This window comes from Lissotriton helveticus, chromosome 1_1, assembly GCF_964261635.1.
Source record: "Lissotriton helveticus chromosome 1_1, aLisHel1.1, whole genome shotgun sequence".
Lineage (NCBI taxonomy): Eukaryota > Metazoa > Chordata > Amphibia > Caudata > Salamandridae > Lissotriton > Lissotriton helveticus.
In genome coordinates this window covers 2,087,124,963-2,087,145,418 of record NC_136057.1, presented here as the reverse complement: position 1 = coordinate 2,087,145,418, position 20,456 = coordinate 2,087,124,963, and the positions used below count along the sequence as shown (strand labels likewise).

Below are 20,456 nucleotides of genomic sequence, written 5' to 3'. Positions count from 1 at the left end.
ACGTTTTCTATCGACGATGTTTGTTTCTAAATAAACAGACTACCGACCAATCGCGGAGTAGCTATATATCCGCGATCGCCGTTTTGGTAGTATTAAATTATCGATGTTACGAAACTTGGGCATAGATCTCCCCAATACATATGTCTCTATTAAGTGCAGTACACTATGCATCTCACTGTCATTACGTGTTATTTGTGGCAAATATATTGTGTTTATGTTGCACATGCATCTTACTCATATCGCTATTACATTCACCTGTTCAAGTAAGTGTTATAAAATTGAAATTATAACCTTTCTTCCTATAATTGACAAAAGGGAGGATTATTAAAAAGTGTACTCTCATCATTACAGAAACCGTGGTATATACATATTGGTAGCACCCACAAAGAGGACCATAAGTATACAAATCCGAAAGGTCCAGAACCCCAAGTGAAAGATCTATGGCAAGATAATCTAAGTAAGAATGCCGCTTTACATTATATGAACAAATATACATGTGTACAAATTTGAGGTCTGATTTGAAATATCCTTTATACAGACAGTGATACAGACAGTGATGACGGTGAACATGAACAAAAATAACTGTATTGGACTTTTGAAATATCATCTTTCAACTAACACAGATTAATTTTATGTTTTTTTTAAAGAAAAGCTATCAGAGATTTGAAGTCGAAAAGCAGCAACAAAATAAACTTGTGACCATCAGGAGAGAGGATGGAGGTTACATCTTGGAGCAGCAATGTCCTCTGCATGGAATACCGGCATGTTCTCCCTGCCCTAAGTGCCCAACTTTATTTGTATCTGGTATCCTGACTCTTATTTTGGCCCTGGCATCATGCTAATCAGGCATATACGCAGAGTCCTAGGCATGTACTGAGATCCAGGACCTGTTCTATGAGCTGTAGAGGTGCACCACACGTGCTGACATAGTGGAGCGAGGACTACTGTCCCTGTCCTGGGTTAAAACATAAAACAGTGGTAGCAGCACACCATGCTTTGGGGTTGATAGTGTAACCAGACATTTTTATCTTAGTCAGTGCAAGAGTGACCTACTAGCCCTGTTGTTATATTATGTTAATTCCATTTGCTAAAGCACACAAATCACCCGGGGGCATCTCAGCGCTGTTGTAGATCAGATCAGAAAACGGACATAATGGCTCAAAATAGATAGGTTTTAAGTTTTTTCCTAAATTTACAATAGTTGGGGGAGGAACGTAAGGGAAAAGGAATCTTATTCCAGTACCTTGGGGCAAGATAGGAGAAAGCCTTGCCACGCCTACGTGATTGACGGATGCGGGGAACACACAGTGAAGCTTTAACGCAAGATCTTAGATTGCGGCTAGGAGAGTATGCTATTATATTTTTTCTGGAAATATAAAGGGCCTTTGCCTTTAAAGGATCTATACGTAAGGCAACAGATCTTAAAGTTGGAGCACTACTTCATCAGTAGCCAATGTAGTTCCTTCAACAAGGGAGCTGAGGAAGCGCCAGAAGGGCGATTTAGAATAAGCCTGGCAGCAGTGTTTTGAACTACCTGGAGCTTGGAGACCAATAATTCACTAATCTCTGCAAAGAGGGCCTTGCCATAGTCCAGTCTGCTTATCACCATGGCCTGGACCAACGTTCTACGGTCCGTGGTAGTAAGGAAGGAGAAAATTCTGCGCAAAAGGCGCAGATTTTAGTAGCATGAGCTTGTAGTTGCGGCAATCTGCTCTCCCATTGTTAACCCCTTCGGTGCTCACGACGGCCCCCGGCCATCACGCATCACAGTGGGCGTGTGCTAACGACGGCCGGGGGGCCATCCGAACTCCGCCCACTCTCTATTTCGCCAGCACAGCGCAAAAATTCGGCCAGCGAGCAAGGGGTTAAAGCTTGGTCCAGTTTTATCCCCAAGTTCTTTACTTTTTGTTTGGGTACGGGAGTGGCACCCAATTGGTGAGGCCACCAGTCATTAGACCAGATAGAGGGGGCTTTGCCAAGCAGCATAATCTCCATCTTTTCTGCAGCTAGCTGGAGACAGTTCTCAGTCATCTAGTGGGAGATTGCTAGCATGCCTGATACGAAACTTTTTTTGTTGCTATCAGGTTGTGGCCTTAAGTAAACATCAGCTGGGTGTCATCCGGGTATGATATTATCTCAAAGCCGAAGCGCTCTGCAATCCCCGCTAGCGGCGCCATATAGATATTGAACAAAGTAGTGCTCAAGCATGAGCCCTGCATAACGCCCTTATCTAAGGTCAGTTTAAGTGAGGAGTAAGGGCCCAGAATGACAGTTTGCTGTCTGTCTGTCAGGAAATGCTGGAGCAATTTGAGTGCCACACCCTTTATGTAGATTGCTTGCAGCCTTTCCAATAGCCTTGAGTGGGAGATGGTAACCAAGGCAGAAGCTGAAGAGAGGTCTATTAACACCAGTATCACTGGGTACCCATCATCCACCCCAGTCTCAGAAAATCAATCACAGCCAGAAGCGCAGTCACTGAACTGGGCGAACGCCAGATTCTGATCGATCAAGGATCTGGTTGAGTTCAAGGTAGGATCCCAATTGTTTGTTTATTAGGCCTTTGAGCTGTTTGCCTAGTAGAGGTAACAAGGATATTGGGTGATAGTTGCAGAAAGATTTTTGGTCCAAAGTAGTTTTTTTAGTATGGGCCGAAGTAGTTTTTTTAGTATGGGCCGAACACATGCTGCCTTCCACTCTGGCGGAATATTGGCTGTTTTAATTGAGCAATTTAAGATCTCAGGGATCACTGGAGTGCAGCAAGGACATTATTTTAGGTGGACAGAGATCCCGGGCAGACCCAGACTTTGCTGAACCCAGGGAACTATGTATTTCCTCTAAAGTAATAGACTAAAAACTGTCTAGTGTATGGAGGGTCATTTTTGACTGCTCTTTCTTGGAGCTAGTGGCCTGTATGACCTGAAAGGTGGCAGTATGGAAGTTTGAGTATATGTGAGAAATTTGGTTTATTATAAAGCTTCGCCTAGCAGATTTTATATTATGGTGGTAGCAGGGCAGCGCTTGTTTATACAGATCCTTATCTTGAGGCTCTTTCTTTCTGTGCCAGCGCCTCTCTGAATTCTTGCACTGGGACTTTTATAGCTTTAACTCTGGCGAGAACCACAGGGTTGAAGATTGATGATAGGTGGAACCGTGATTTTTGTAGAGAACGGTTGCGTCCAGCGCAGCTGTTAGCGCAGAGTTGAAGGATTCCAGCAATTCAGAGACCTCGGGGTTATCTCGTGGTGGCTAGGATGGAAAGCTTCACGGAAGGCTTCAGGAGTGAGTTTATGCCAAAGTCTATGGGCATTGGGTAGCGGTCTGCTGTTCTTAGTTGTACTCAGAGAATGAAAGAACTGCACCTCAAAAGTGATTTTGCAGGTTTGCAGGTTGAGTGGGTGTTCCTGTAGTGTACATTTGTCACGTGTGCAGTAGTAGTGCAGAGTATGTGTATTAGTCTGAGTACCGAAGCCAGTATGATACATTTTGGATACACCTGGTTTAGCAGGGCACAGGTTAGTGGATGAGGATTGTTTCCACAGACAGAGGAAATGTATTGCTTGCATTTGTGTGGCTGTAGGGAGGAGATCTAGGCACTAAAGCGAGGAGGATGGACACTTGACTTTCTTTAGAAATGTTTGAAGACTTTGTTAGCAAGGGGCTCCTGATTAGTTCTCGATGAGCACTACAATAAGGTGGATCATGGGGATGAAGGGCTGCACTGCAGTTTTTGTTGCTCAAGGTGAGGACATTTCATTTTTGGGTAAGGCCTGCCCTTTTATCTACCCCTCATTACTACTTCAGGGAGGTTGATGACAGCCAGGTGCACAAACCGCACATGTCACTGTGCTCATGTTGTGGTTGCTCTAGTTTGGAGAAAATCCAGGTGTAAACCTCTATGAAAGCACCACTTTACACAAAGGAGAGCAGCCTGAGACATGCACATTGAAGAATACAATCAGAAACTGATTCTGAAGTTTGAGATACAGGATCCAGCTTCCCGCTCCAGAAAATGTGTATAAAAGTGAGACCCAAACCATTCCACTTTGTTTTAATTCCAATTTCGTCATGACTAAGGAAGCAAGCTCAATCCTATGGATGAGGGGACATCACCTGAAGTCAGCACTTTCCTCTGAAGGTACTGGGGATCTGTGTAGTGCCTAGAGAAGTCTGCCTGTCTTGTTATAGAAGGAAGGAGTCTGCCTGGACATAGCAAGTGGACAAAAACCTGTTCAGGAGTACACCCATAGAGAGGGATGAACACCTGAGAGTAAAGTAATGAGTGACCCATGCTGTAGAGGATTTCCCAGCTTCCTAGCAAGAACCGCAAAAAATACACATGCTACCGCACATCAGCCCACGTGAACAGCAACTACCTTGGTGTTTGCATTGCCCAATCAGAGCTGCAACTGCCACTGTCTTTGTAACAACCTATTTGGGGCAGTAACTGCCTTGGTGTTTGCATTGGCCCAATTGGAGCTCTAACTTCTGTGGTGTTCACATCAGCCCAATTCGGGTTAGCACCACAAGAGACTTGTGACCAAGATCACTACCTTGTATACACTGATCCAATTGTGTTGAGTATTGTAGCATCGAATACTGCTGTAAGATTAACATTAGAAAGTACTTTCTTAAAAAGATAAACACTGGACTGGACATTGAACTTACTGTGTCTGTTGGATGATTGTTGCGTTATGAGCTCATGCTCCTCACACTACCTCCTCGAGAAGCCTGGACCTGCTCATCCTTGCTACCCTGACAGTCTGGTATGGAAAGGGTTGTATTTGGCCCAGTTTGTAGTGCTGTAATAGGACTGGCCCTGGGATACCAGTTGCATATGACCTGAACCACCAGGTTTGAGGTCCTGTAGTCCCTATCGGCTCTCTGGCCTCTAAACATGGTCTGAAATTAAGCAAAACATAGAAATTTGAACCTGGAGATAGGGAGCATGAGAGGATGATAGAATTTGATTTTTTAGTATTAACCAGAAACAAATGTCTCAAATGTACACTATAAAACCTATGTAAAGCAGTACAGGGATTCCTCTAATTAAGTGCCCTCATCCTGCAGACATGTACTCATTGAAATCAGGGAATGCCTCTCTGACTTTGGTGTAATATTTCAATGAACTATTCTTAACTCAATTATTCTACTGGGGAGACTATTCTCAAATGTAATAGAGTGTCACCTGGTAATATAAAGTTGACTCAACTTCCATTTCAAAGCATAGGTGTTGTTGGTGTTATGTCACTAAATTGTAGTCGAAACATCAACCTGCAAGAATAGTGTATTCACAATATAGACTTCAAACATATCTTTAACATAAGGAGGAGACAGGAGATAATAATAATAAATCCATACTTCTTTATTTGTAATATTAGTAAATCTATATTTATTTATACTTACCATAACAATGTGCTGGCTGTCGATATCATGGATACCATATTTTTACAGGTCCATATTTTAGCCACAATGTAGTGACATACACTATCATGTGTTACTTGGTTCACTGCCATCATCCAGTGATGCCAATTGTGTTTCTGCATGTTTCTGCATGTTGATGTTCTAGTTGAATGTTAGACAGGCTTTAAGATGTCTTGATGAAAGGAAAATGTTTCTGCAGTGACTGAGAAGCACTTACCTGAATGAATGCCAGAACGTATCTTTAGCTGAGCATCTGAAATGTGGGGTATCTTAAAGGTGTAACAAACAGCGATTAGATCCAAAGCCATTCTGGAGATTTCAGATATATGTTTTATCCCATTTTCTTTGGGTACGCCTGAAACAACCATATCTGAAAAAAACCATGTATCTAAATCATCTATATATGTTCACACAACAAACAGTAAGGTATGCTCATCTATACATGAGTAATATAAGTATCATACATTACCAGTTGGTCACTCTTTTATATTTCTTAATCTACATTACCTCATGGTTGTTCTATTGTTGTTCTCAGTACACATTACCATAGTGCCACTTGCAGTTTTAAGTATATACCTGTTATGGGGCACCTGCACAGTTGAGATTCTGGGCTAGTTTATAAAAACAAGTGATATCCAAGTAGCCTAAAAAGCAGCTGTATTTTATTACATCCGACCCAGGGCTTTGAAAACAGAACACAGCTGTAGAGTTCTGAAGGGTGGAATGTCAGCTATGTAAGGGTGAGATCATGTTAGAACGTGGAGGGAGTTGAAGTACTGAAGAGAGACTGTTGTTTCAAGCTGGGGATGGGATGCAATAAAGGAGTTAAAGAAGAGGAAACCTGTGTCTGGGGCTTTTTTATATGACGACAAGTGATAACTGTGCAGGGGACAGATATTGTGGCATCCTCACCCCCCAATGTGGGTGAACATAAAATTTGATCAGTTCCAATCAATGCAAATAGAACACACAGCCAAATAATAGAAAGCAAAACCCCTATAATCTAAAAAGAGTTACTTTTACATCTGAAAAACATGACACAAATCCGCGTAACTTATTGAAACTGATCTCTTGCCTACTACTCAACTGCCGCTCAGCAATGAAACACACCTCAGACATCGTTGACCTCATCTTATGCCAGGAAGTGGACACGTCCATCCTAACGGAATCGTGACTAATTAAATCATCTTTGCCATGCTTAGATCTACTGGTTCCACCACTAACATCGAACCACTAATCGAAATAATACAGCAGGCGAACATCTCCTTCCACATGTATGTGGGTGACACACAAATGTACATTAAGATCAAGTCGCTGGAAGAGATCGAGACGATGACCGTTCATTGGCTAACAAACAATCACCTTAAGCTAAATTCACAAAAATCTGATTTTCTCTTCATCCCCCATGCCCCCCCACCCCAAAGCTCTCTAGTGATAAAGGATTAGACCAAGATGATCACTGCTCTAAATTGTACTAAGATCCTAGTGGACTCAACCAAGTCGCTAGGAATTACACTAGATAAGAACGTAAACATGCAAACCCAAATCACATGATGGCAAAAACTACCCGCTTTCACCTGAGCTATCTTAGAAAACTGAAACCATTCATTCAAACAACAGACCTGAAAAATGGTAGTCAAGGCATTAGTCATCTCAAGGATTAAATGCGGTTGTACAACTTTTTCAGGGCTACCAAAGATCTCAACAACCCCGCTCAAAGCTTGTCTTAATGCAGCCGCAATACTCATAATTGGATCTAGAAAATGTTACCACATCTCTCCACATCTGAAAGCACTCACTTGGCTGCCATACGAAGCATGAATACAACTGAAGATGGCATGTATCACACACAAAGGGACACACTACAAAACTCCACTGTACCTAGCCCAGAAAATTACGATATCTGGAGGAAGCAGATTCTCTCGGAGTCCTGGAGATCTTTTACTGAAACCCTCATTCTTCTGTAAGAAGCGAACATATGATAGAGCATTCTCAGGAGCCGCACCATGAATACGGAATACACTTCCCCTGAACATTTTTTGTGCACACATTAGCCGGCACTCCCTCCCCTTTGCAAATGTTTGCAAAAACATTTTTTAAGAGCAGGCATTGGTCCCACGGACCTCTGCCTACTCTTAAAATAAAAATTAAACGTAAAAAAAAAAAATCTGGCTTTCCTTAAAGGAAAATGGGCTGCATTAAAAAAAAGATTTATTTATTTAATAGCAATTACAGACATGGTGGTCTGCTGACCCCAGCAGGCCACCATCCCTATGATTTTAGTGACTCTCAATAGGTCGCAAACCGAGACGTCTCTCATTATTATTCATGAGGTAGGACTATTTGCAACCCACTGGAAATTGCAAACTGTGTCAAGTACATAGTTGTAAATTGGTGGTTACAATTACCAAATAGTGAATCGCAAACATTTGGTATTCAGTAATCGCAAACTATTACCTTTGTACTTGTGACCTCAGATTCCTGCCTATACCATCTCCTGCCAGGAATTTTGTGAGACAAACATATGCTTATGAGGAAACCTTTGACTTTTGGACCTACATCTTTTTAACTTATTACTGTTTATCAACATGATTTTAAATATTTCATACATTAAGCAATGATTTTAATTAAAAAAGCATGTTTAATATAATTCACAGAACTTTGGCCTATACTTACAGGCATCTCCAATAGTTTCCACTTTATAAACGTCATAATGATCAATGATGTCATCAAATGTCGTGTAGAGTTTATTCAGAAAGTTAACCACTTGATGGGGCGTGCTTACACCAGACAGCTGCGTGAAACCCACAATATCACTGAAATATGGAAGGAAACAAAATAAGCGCATCATTCTTTTAACTTCATAAACTGCTCCTAGATATCTCTGCCTACTGTGCCATATTGGTTAACGCGGCTGGATAAAAGCTGGAAGTTAAGATTCCACTGTTATGCTACTGTACAGAGATGTTCAGAAACATTCGGAATGTGGTTAAGGGATGTTTTTTAAGTTCTTCTTGCTAAATGTTTTCTGCAACTCATCTATTTGTTGATCACCTAAGAGCAAGCTTCCTCCTTACATGTGATAAGACTGAGCCATTATGGGGGGCGTGGCTTGGCGCCCAAGGATTATGGCGGTGTCTGAGTGAGGCTCCGGGCTCACTTCGGCGAAGCCGCGCATTCAGCAGTCTACCGCGAAGCCTTCCATCACCAGAACACGTCGGAAGGTATGGAGTCAGCATCACGCACTCAACCGCTCATGTGTGCACACTGAAAAGAAGCATTTTACCTTCCTTTCTACACATTGGAAACATCGCTCTGTAGCGGGCGCCATTTTCTTTTCTGCAGCGAACAGGGTTTTGAAAATAATGAAGCTTGCCTCATATGTGTGCCGCATTTTCGCCTCAAAAAGCAGCTAATGGGGCTCATTTCGTATCTATATATCCTCTCTCTTATGTTCATGCCTTCAACCTTTATTTTTTCAACACATTTCTGTCAGTTATAAAACAATGACTCTGGCAGCCATTTTATGAATATCTACTCGTGAATCATTACATTGCCTTTACACTGCCATGCAAGATTGAATGCCAGTTGCTTAATTAGCCAATTAAACATTTTATCTTAAGCTGGGAGCACTTTTAACTTTTTTATCAATCATTTGGAGGAAGATATAGCCAATTTGGTTTACTCTCTCTGTCATATTTTCACCTCAAACAGCAGATAATTGGGCTAACCAGGTATCCTTCTAATTCTCTGCCCAAACCTCCATTCCTGTCAGCTATAATACAGTGATTTTGGCAGTCATCTTAAGGATTTTACACTCATGAAGTACCTTCAGTATTACAATACGTTCATGTTGCCACGCAAGATTGTATGCCAGTAACTTATCAGCCCAACTAAACACTTTTCACCTTAGGCTTTGAGCACTATTAACTTTTTTGTTAATCGTTTGGAGGAAGTCATAACCAACTTGAGTTATTCTCCTTGCCATATTTTATACATCGATATCCTTCAGCGTAACCAGTGCTTTTTCATGTTTCTCATATTTTTCCAATCTTGGCATGTTTAATGGGCAGAACAAAAACATTCTTCCCCACATTTCCAAAAGAGAAGCAATCTTTTATTAAAAAATCAAAAATCTTCACAGCATTTTCTAAACTTGAAGATTCTCTATTGTCTCCACCACAACCTCTGGAGTCTCCTATGGATCCTCTACCGACAGCTTCAGGAAAATCCGTCACAAAACGCCTAAATAAAAAAGGATCCTCCTTCTCTTCCCAAGTCAGTCTCACCGGTCTCTATGGAGCTCCTGTTGGAAGAAATCAGAGCTCTCCGACCTTATATGGAAGAGACTAATGTGAAACTGCAAATCCTTACGGACAACTGGTCACAGCTAGACGTGAGAGTTTCCACAGTTGAGCAAAGTGTCTCATCAGTCAAGGTGCTACCGTTTGACAACTTCATTCACAAGTCTCTGTGCTTCAACGACAGGTCGAGGACCTTGAAAATCGAAATCGGCGGAATAAACTCCGAATTTATGGCCTGGCGGAAGGACTTGAAGGATCAGATGCTCTCACCTTTTTAAAATCTTTCTTCCCTAAGCTCCTTCATATGCCAGATGGTACTGTATATTCAATGAGCACACAGATTGGGTCGTGTTCCTTCTAATGCTTCTCCTACGCAGCGACCGAGAGGTGTGATCTTATATTTCTTAGAGTACACAGACTTGCTAAAAGTCTTATCTGCGGCCAAATCCATTCCAAAAATCACATGGTCTGGCTCTACTTTATTTTTTGCACAGGACTACGCCAAAGCTACTGCTAATAAACGCAAAGCTTTCCTCAATATGAGATCTGATCTTCAGTCATTGGAAGCTCGCTATGGACATTTCCATCCATGTCTCTTTTAGGTCGCCTAAAACAATAAAACAACTACGTACGAAGATCCGATGAGACTTCAAAGCTTCATAAACTCCTGCAAACCAGTTAACATGGACTCTTCTACTTTCTCATTGTCATTCAACACTCAGGGGCCCATTAGGATGTCGGGCGGATTACCCCCGCCAGGCTGGCGGTAGCCACCGCCAGCCTGGCGGGGGCAATCCGCCCGACATCCTTCCCTGAATTCCCCCCTGCCATATTAGTATGGCGGGGGGGACCACAGCAGAAGAAATGACCGCCCGCCACTTTTCCGCCCCGGTCGCCTTGCGGCCGGGGCGGAAAATGTTGAATATGGTGGTGGTGTCTATGAGACACCGCCAGCCATATTACAATGGGCATTTTGCAATGCTTTTCCGTGGCGGCATTGCCGCCACGGAAAGGCATGCAGTGTTCACTCTAGGGGGCCCCTGTGGGCCCCCAGAGTGACGGCCAAAGGGGGGTGGCACACGGGGGGTACCTGTGGTACCCCCCTGATTTGCATAATTGCAGCGGTATGCACGGCGCGGTGCCTGCCGCTTCGATTATGCAAATGCGTGCATTTGTTTTTACCATTGTAGCGGGTGGTGAAGTGAGCACCGCCCGCCACAATGTTAAATTGAGGAATGCGCCCGCCACAGTGGCGGGCGCATCCTAATGCCAATGTCGGGACCCCCGCCCTTTAGGCGGGCGGTCCCGATCTCCGTTAGGGTGGCGGGCAGACAAAGTCCGCCCGCCATCCTAATGGACCCCTTAATATTAAAAACGGTGATGGATCAAGCCCTGATCTTTTGACTGGGTATGAGTGTTCTGTTTAATTCAGATGCTCTGTCCATCACCACCCCCTTTTCTGAATCGTTTTGGCCACTATAGGAGTGGCAGGGTATGCTCAGACATGAGTCCCTTGCTCACTGCACCATCAGGATTCAAGCAAGCCGGGCCGAAGACGGCTGCAATGCCAGAAACCGGTCCCCGGAAGCTTGTTTCCTTTCCAGTAAAGAATTGGCTTGGTAGTTTGGTCTGCCCTGTTCCCATGATGCACTGGGCCAGGGACAGACTAATTTGCATGTAGCCAGGTTCTGAACTGGGATGGTGCAGTGAGCTAAAAACGGTGATGGATCAAGCCCTGATCTTTTGACTGGGTATGAGTGTTCTGTTTAATTCAGATGCTCTGTCCATCACCACCCCCTTTTCTGAATCGTTTTGGCCACTATAGGAGTGGCAGGGTATGCTCAGACATGAGTCCCTTGCTCACTGCACCATCAGGATTCAAGCAAGCCGGGCCGAAGACGGCTGCAATGCGAGAAACCGGTCCCCGGAAGCTTGTTTCCTTTCCAGTAAAGAATTGGCTTGTAGTTTGGTCTGCCCTGTTCCCATGATGCACTGGGCCAGGGACAGACTAATTTGCATGTAGCCAGGTTCTGAACTGGGATGGTGCAGTGAGCTAAAAAACGGTGATGGATCAAGCCCTGATCTTTTGACTGGGTATGAGTGTTCTGTTTAATTCAGATGCTCTGTCCATCACCACCCCCTTTTCTGAATCGTTTTGGCCACTATAGGAGTGGCAGGGTATGCTCAGACATGAGTCCCTTGCTCACTGCACCATCAGGATTCAAGCAAGCCGGGCCGAAGACGGCTGCAATGCCAGAACCGGTCCCCGGAAGCTTGTTTCCTTTCCAGTAAAGAATTGGCTTGGTAGTTTGGTCTGCCCTGTTCCCATGATGCACTGGGCCAGGGACAGACTAATTTGCATGTAGCCAGGTTCTGAACTGGGATGGTGCAGTGAGCTAAAAAAACGGTGATGGATCAAGCCCTGATCTTTTGACTGGGTATGAGTGTTCTGTTTAATTCAGATGCTCTGTCCATCACCACCCCCTTTTCTGAATCGTTTTGGCCACTATTGGAGTGGCAGGGTATGCTCAGACATGAGCCCCTTGCTCACTGCACCATCAGGATTCAAGCAAGCCGGGCCGAAGACGGCTGCAATGCCAGAAACCGGTCCCGGAAGCTTGTTTCCTTTCCAGTAAAGAATTGGCTTGGTAGTTTGGTCTGCCCTGTTCCCATGATGCACTGGGCCAGGGACAGACTAATTTGCATGTAGCCAGGTTCTGAACTGGGATGGTGCAGTGAGCTAAAAAATGGTGATGGATCAAGCCCTGATCTTTTGACTGGGTATGAGTGTTCTGTTTAATTCAGATGCTCTGTCCATCACCACCCCCTTTTCTAAATCGTTTTGGCCACTATAGGAGTGGCAGGGTATGCTCAGACATGAGTCCCTTGCTCACTGCACCATCAGGATTCAAGCAAGCCGGGCCGAAGACGGCTGCAATGCCAGAAACCGGTCCCCGGAAGCTTGTTTCCTTTCCAGTAAAGAATATGCTTGGTACTTTGGTCTGCCCTGTTCCCATGATGCACTGGGCCAGGGACAGACTAATTTGCATGTAGCCAGGTTCTGAACTGGGATGGTGCAGTGAGCTAAAAAACGGTGCTGGATCAAGCCCTGATCTTTTGACTGGGTATGAGTGTTCTGTTTAATTCAGATGCTCTGTCCATCACCACCCCCTTTTCTGAATCGTTTTGGCCACTATAGTGTGATGTATTTACTATGGGTACTGTATCGATCCCCCTATTTCTGACCCTTGTCTGGTTAATAATTAACTAGCAGCCATTCAACTGCACAGAAACCCGTTATCTGATTAGCCACACAACGGCACAGAAGCCCGTTATCTGATTAGGTCATAGCGCATGCCATCTCATTAGGCAAGCACTATTTCTCCAGCCCCCTAATAGGCATACGGTGTTCTCAAAACAAATCAAACCTACCACGACCTGGGAAATCCCCACAGCCATTGTTTTGATTTAGCCGAGAACTTCAGTAAAGAATGTACGAACGATCCGTTCGTATGACATCCTTATTGACGTATTTATGTCCATCCTTACGTCAATCTCGGCACCTTTCAGGTATAAATAATACCGACATTGCCTTAAGCAAACACACGAGGTGGTGACAAGATTGGAGCAGCGAGACTTGCCGAGGAGCCCAGCTGACAGCGAAGCCCACAGACGCTGCCCCTGCTTTCTGACGCGCTGAGAGAGAGACGCTGCCTTTTCTCCTGCCGAGAAATCCAGCTCCGGCGCTTCCAGCCGCCCTTGCAGGCAGCTGGGATATCAAGCCCTGAGATAGAGATACCAGCACTCCAGCCTTCTAAATCCCAGGTACTGAACTGAATAACCCCTTGCAGAGAATTCTTGAAGCAGACCCTTGGCAAAGCAAACTTAACTTAAACTGCTACTTATCTACTCCCGCCCACGTATTAGGCTTAGGTCAGGTACATTGGGGTAGGCGTAGTTAGAAGCACCAGTTGAGTACGATTAGTCAATGTATATATGTATGTATCTATTTTATCCATTTTAAGTATCATATGGCTAAGAAACCATATCAATGCTTTTACAGTATTATTTTATAATTCTGTTATTACTGTATGCACTTTACTTAACAATAAGTATTGCAATAATAGCGATTCATTTCTCTTGTATGAGAAAAGAGACTGATCAATAAATAACATCTTTTTATTGAACACGCCCGTCTCTTCCTTTTCTCTACAATCTGGTGAAACTAAGAATGCACTGAACTGACTGAGTAAAATAACTTGTCTTTTGTTTTCACACGACTCTAGAGATACACTCTTGATTAGGGGAGAGCAAAGTTGTCATGTTCTATGGTTGTCAGAAACTAAATCCCTTCTTGTCTATCCAGGGAGGTTAAACTCCTCCTTGTCTATTCGAGAAAGTTTCTAGTGAACTCTGAGCTAGCTGGCAAACACTAAACTTTAAGTCTAATATCGTCAGTAGAAGACCTAGTTAACCTCTGTCCTACGTCTATACTATTGAAGATATTATTCCAATGCGCAGAGCCTATTGGGATAATAGGAACTACAGTACAATAGGAGTGGCAGGGTATGCTCAGACATGAGTCCCTTGCTCACTGCACCATCAGGATTCAAGCAAGCCGGGCCGAAGACGGCTGCAATGCCAGAAACCAGTCCCCGGAAGCTTGTTTCCTTTCCAGTAAAGAATTGGCTTGGTAGTTTGGTCTGCCCTGTTCCCATGATGCACTGGGCCAGGGACAGACTAATTTGCATGTAGCCAGGTTCTGAACTGGGATGGTGCAGTGAGCTAAAAAACGGTGATGGATCAAGCCCTGATCTTTTGACTGGGTATGAGTGTTCTGTTTAATTCAGATGCTCTGTCCATCACCACCCCCTTTTCTGAATCCAAAGGGGGGTGGCACACGGGGGGTACCTGTGGTACCCCCCTGCATTTGCATAATCGCAGCGGTATGCACCGCGCGGTGCCTGCCGCTTCGATTATGCAAATGCGTGCATTTGTTTTTACCATTGTAGCGGGTGGTGCAGTGAGCACCGCCCGCCACAATGTTAAATTGAGGAATGCGCCCGCCACTGTGGCGGGCGCATCCTAATGTCAATGTCGGGACCCCCGCCCTTTAGGCGGGCGGTCCCGATCTCCGTTAGGGTGGCGGGCGGACAAAGTCTGCCCGCCATCCTAATGGACCCCTTAATATTATACTGTCTCATAATATTATGTTTTCACTTCCATAGTTCTGTATAAGGTTTGTGTTATCTTGGCAACACTATTTACATCAATATAGATAGTTGTTGGTTTAATTATGAAATTATTTCATATTGGATTCAGATATGGTTAGCTTAATAGGTGTGTTCTTAATGCTTTGTTTTCCGATGTGTGCTATGTCTTATTATTTATCTTCCTAATTGGTATTTTTTGCCTCCACAGATCCCTCTTCCTCATGGCGTGGTCTTCCCCTGGTTTCCTGTGTGTCCATGCTTGGATGTTCCGTCTGTCCATGTGGCTTCACCTCCCCCCCTCCAAACCTCCCTGTTGTAGGTATGTTTCTTGTTTTTTTTTCTTTCTTCATGTTGCATTTCCTTTCTTTACTCAGTATTTCTCACAATTTACGTTCACCTGCTTTCTTGATGCCCTTAGTATTTATCTCTAATTGTCTTTTTTATATCTTCTCTCTGCACTCATTATTGCATGTCCATTTACTTTCACTTTACCACATTCTTTTCTCTCAATTACAAAAATTACCTTCCATGCTGCTGATATAACTTGTTCACCTTTTGATCTTAATTCTCTTTCTCAGTTCTCGTCATGTGATTCTTATATTTTTACTCATCTTGAAATTGATTTCTTCCTTATTTTACTTTTTTCTCGTACTCGTTTTTGTTCTTTGATTGAATTGGGTTTTTATTCAATAACTTAAGGTCAATCTGTTTTCCCTAATCTATGTCATTAAAATTGATTACTTGGAATGTAAGGGGCTTGAACGCTCTCATTAAAGGGCAACGGGTATTAAATCATTTAGCCAAATTAAATGCAGATATTGCTTTTCTGCAAGAGACCCACCTTTCAGAGGCCGAATTCTCAAAGTTGAGATAGGGTTGGGTAGGGGAGGCCTTCTTTTCCCCAGGAGACGGCAAACGAAATGGTGTAATGATATTATGCCGCAAATCCCTTTCACTTTCACTTTTCTCTCAAGAGTCAGACACTAACGGTAGATGGTTGAATGTTAAATTATCTTTAAAGGGTGTTCCAGTTTCTCTTCTAAATATCTATGTCCCTACAAGTGGAGAACCCTCCTTATTGCCCACACTTGCCAAGCAAATTTCTCATTGCAAAGAGGATCATTTTATTCTGGCTGGCGATTGTAATCAGGTCTTTGATCCATTTATTGACAGGAACTCCACTATCTCCTTTATACCCAATAAGCCCCACAAATCTTTTGTGCACACCATTAATCAGCAGAAGCTCCTTGATGCTCTGTAATCCAACTACCAGAGAATATACTTTTTATTCACCATCTCACAACTCTCAATCCAGAATCGATTATATTTTTTTCCCAAACTCTCACCCATGCGGAATTTGGCCCTATTTTGTTATCAGATCATGCCCCAGTTTCAAATGGTCTCGGTATCTTACCTAAAATCATAGGTCCCAGAAGATGGTGTTTTAATAACGCCCTTCTTTTAGACTCAAAATTCACTGCTTCCTTTACCACTTTTTTTAATGAGTTTTACTTGTTAAACCAAACTGAATACATGCCCGTTTCTACTACATGGGATGCATTCAAAACCTCAGCAAGAGACTTCATACTGTCCTTTGTTGCAAAGAAGCGAAAAAATGCCCGTAAACAGACTGTGGCCCTTCTTCAAGACATTAAGAGACTGGAACACTCTTACTATACCTCACGCTCAAAAGATTGTCTAACAGCCCTCATCAATGCTAAAACGCAATTCAATAAAAAATCCACGGAGGATGCCTCACTGTACTTAAAATCTAGCGCCAAATTCTATGGTGGCAAGAATAAAGCTGGAAAATTTAACTAATTATCTGAAAGTCAAGCAAAATAAATTAAATATTGAATCTATATATGATTCAAATACAGACCTAACGTTTAAGGATAATAATTTAGATGAATATTTCCCTTTTTTACAAAACATTATATACTTCTGAAACACAACCTACTGACCATTCCTTATTGCATTTTTTCTCTAACATTCAACAAACGCCAACTAATCCTACAGATTTATCCTCATTAGAATTGGAGTTAAAGCAACACAAGTTGCTCAAAGCACTTCATTCTCTCAAACATGACAAAGCACCAGGACCTGACGGTTTCACTGTTGAATTTTATTCACACGTCTCCAAACTTTTATTGCCTAACTTACATTTTCTAATAAACTCCTTTAGCATGTTAGGACACTCCTTTGGTTCTTTCTCAGATGCTCATATTTACATAATCCCCAAGGAAGGTAAAGACTCCAAATATTGTAAGAACTATAGGCCTATATCTTTGGTAAACATCGATTATAAGATCTTTTCCAAGGCATTAGCAATACGATTGGATTCTTCTTTGCCGGACCTATTAGGGATGGAACAATCAGGATTTGTTAAAGGTCATTACATAACAGATAATACACGACTCCTGTTTAACGTTTCATCAAAATCCTCACGTCTTAAAGAACCCCTAGCAGCAATAGTGCTGGATGCTGAGAAGGCGTTTGATAGAGTTGCGTGGACATACTTGATTTACACCCTCAAATGGTTTGGATTTGGACCCAAATTTATATCTCTGATTTCTCTTCTTTACTCCAATCCTAGAGCGGCTGTTTGTGCTAATGGATTCATATCTCCATTCTTTGATTTGGGAAGAGGTGTGCGTCAGGGATGTCTTCCCTTCCCTTTCCTTTTTAATTTGGCCTTGGAACCATTTCTCTCCAAATTACGTCAGAATCCAAATTTGCACGGCTTCCAAACATTACATTCCAATATTAAACTTGCAGCTTTACGCGGATGATATTTTACTTTTTATCTCTTAACCGAGATATTCAATCCCCGCTTTCTTAACAGAAGTACAAGCTTACTCCAACATCTCTGGCTACAAATTAAACAATGATAAATGCGAAATTCTACTTTTAACAAAGTACACCTTTAAACCCTTTATGGTTACGTGACCCAAAAGAAGACTGTCCTTTATGGACCACAATTGAACGTATTTTTTTATCCCCCTTTTCCTTTGATGAATACCTTTCTTTTACACGTAAACCACAAGCCTTATCTACTTCGATGATTAAACTAACCACTAAACTTTAGGAAGAGTTGTGGCGCCGCGGCCAGGGCGACTGACGCTGGAATCTGGGGATCACGGTTCGAACCCCGGCTCCGGCGGCAGGTTAGCCCAGCACCATGTGACTCTGGGCAATAGCTTGCTTAATCTTCCCGACGGCCCCCAGTGCCTAGAGACCCTAACGGGTGATTGTGCGCTTTACAAATGTGGATTATTATAAGCTTCTAATGCCTTTACTTTTTTCTCCTCCTTTTACTATAGATTCATTTCTTAACTCCACAATATGGCACAATAAAAACGTACTCATTTGAAATAAACCATTTTACTGAAAACCTGGCATCAAAGAGGTCTACTCTGGGTTCATCAGCTGTTTTCCCATTCAGACTTTTTATCATTTTCCTCACTTAGTCATTCATTCAATCTACCAGCTCTATTCATTCACAAATAGCTTCTACTCAAAAATGCTGTGATGAATACACGTACCAATTTAACCCGTTGGCTGCTGCCGTCGGCCATTGGCCGACGGCAGCACTACCTCGCTGGTGCTGCCGTCGGCCAATGGCCGACGCGACCGCGCCTGTTTTTTAAAACGACCGCACTGCAGCAAAAAAGCGGAAGCAGGCAACAGGTTAATAGCAACACTTCCTGCTTCCATTTTTCCAGACTCATCATCTCAACTACAAACCCTATTAAAAACAACACCAAAAGCATCCACAATATACGATTTTTTACACAGCACTGAAAAGGTCCGGCAGAAGTCTAAAACTGAAGAGACTTGGGAACGGGATCTTGACTCCTCTTGGCCAGTATTTATATGGGATAAATTATGGGCCAAGATTCGTAAAACCTCTAGAGCCGCAAGCACAATGCAAATGCTTGTTTTTGTTTATAATAGACTCTTGTTATCGCCCAGTGCTTTAAGAGGAATTATACTACTGTTTCTGATATTTGTTGGACATGTTCTTCCCCAAAAGCTGATTTATTTCATATGTTATTCTCTTGTCCTATTGTGTCTAATTTTTGGAAACAAGTTTGGTCTCAAATTAATTTGATTTTTCACACTACATTCTCTTTCTCTTACACTCATGTTTTTCTTGGGAGCCTATCCTCCTGCTGGGAGAATGTTATGCTCAATGTTAAAATTGTTGATTTATTACTAGCAGTCGCATTTCAGCAAATCACAGCAAATTGGAAAGATTTTTATAAAATTTCTTATAAGGCATGGTGGTATGCTGTTTGCTATAATCACAGGTTAGATACTTCCTTTGTATATCCTATCCATATGGCATCGAAAAGGCTGGATTTATGGTCACCTGTCACAACCTATTTAGATGTTTGTGCTGCTAGTTCTTTTCAATTGCGTCCAATTCAACAAGAAGTCTCAAAACCCCTGTGAAATGCCCTAATTGTTCCTATAATATTTGATTTTTTAAGCATTATACATGACGGTTTATGATATTTTATAACTTTTAATTCTATCCTCAAGCCCGATTCATTAATTATAATGTAGTTCTCTTCTCTGTATGACATGCATTTAATATGCTGAATTATGTTGTGTCACCTTGTATTTTTATCAATAAAATCTTTTTGAAAACTAAAAAATTCCATTGAGCTGAGACTCAAGGAGCACAGCAAAGAAAAAGAAATGGACAGTAGGGAGTGGAACTCTGGGAAGAAAGCAAGAAAGAGAAAAAGCATGTGAAACCGAAAGATTAACTTTTTTGCAGTCGTTTCTTTCTGCACCTCAAATATCCAAGATCAAAAGCAAATCCCAGCACTGAAAACTGACCATCAACCTTTGTTAACAGTTTTATGCAACGGAAACATGCCCAGCAATTATATATTCAACAATATTAAGTAACTTGTCACATTGAGGCTAATGCACAATACTGACCCGACCCGATTGGTACTAGCCACTCTGTGCCCATGGTGAGACCACCTAACAACTAGCCCTGGACACGAAGGAGAGGCTGAGGTGGAGAGGGACTCAGGAGGCAAGATGGTGAGGAAGGGACGGCTTATCTTCTTTCAAAATGCTACCTGGATTTGAGTACCAGTGCTCACGTTGTTGTTCATGCATTTAACTTAAAAAATAATTCTTTAGGTCTGTTGTGTGGTATTATAATGTCTGTGTACTTGGAAATGACGCACATTGTCTTTTCTTTTTAATGGTGTGACGCACTTTGACAATGTGGAGATCATTTTTGGCATTTAATGAGATGTGTCACTTTTTGCCAGGAAATGTATCTGCGACATATTTGGCTTGTGCGTCTTTTAATAAACATGATTGAAAACAAAAGAATGAGCCATTATTACTTCTATCAAAACTGTCTGCTATTGCCATCACTCTAAATATTGTCAGCATGACTCATAAAAGCACATCATTGCTTGATGTTTTAGTAACTCAATGCTTGTTTTCCACTTTCAAAATGGAGGCTGAAGTATTTTCCTAACAC

At 42.5% G+C, this 20,456-nt stretch overlaps 1 protein-coding gene across 1 annotated transcript in view; it reads right to left on the bottom strand.

The window, feature by feature from the left end:
• The window catches only part of LOC144766537 (atrial natriuretic peptide receptor 1-like), a 237,710-nt gene that overhangs the window by 173,509 nt on the left and 43,745 nt on the right, over window positions 1-20,456 (bottom strand). Inside the window, exons 3-4 of the mRNA XM_078650354.1 lie at window positions 8,098-8,237; window positions 5,639-5,791 (exon numbers count right to left, since the gene is read on the bottom strand). Coding sequence (XP_078506480.1) covers window positions 5,639-5,791; window positions 8,098-8,237 — 293 coding nt within the window. The remainder of the gene's footprint in view (window positions 1-5,638; window positions 5,792-8,097; window positions 8,238-20,456) is intronic.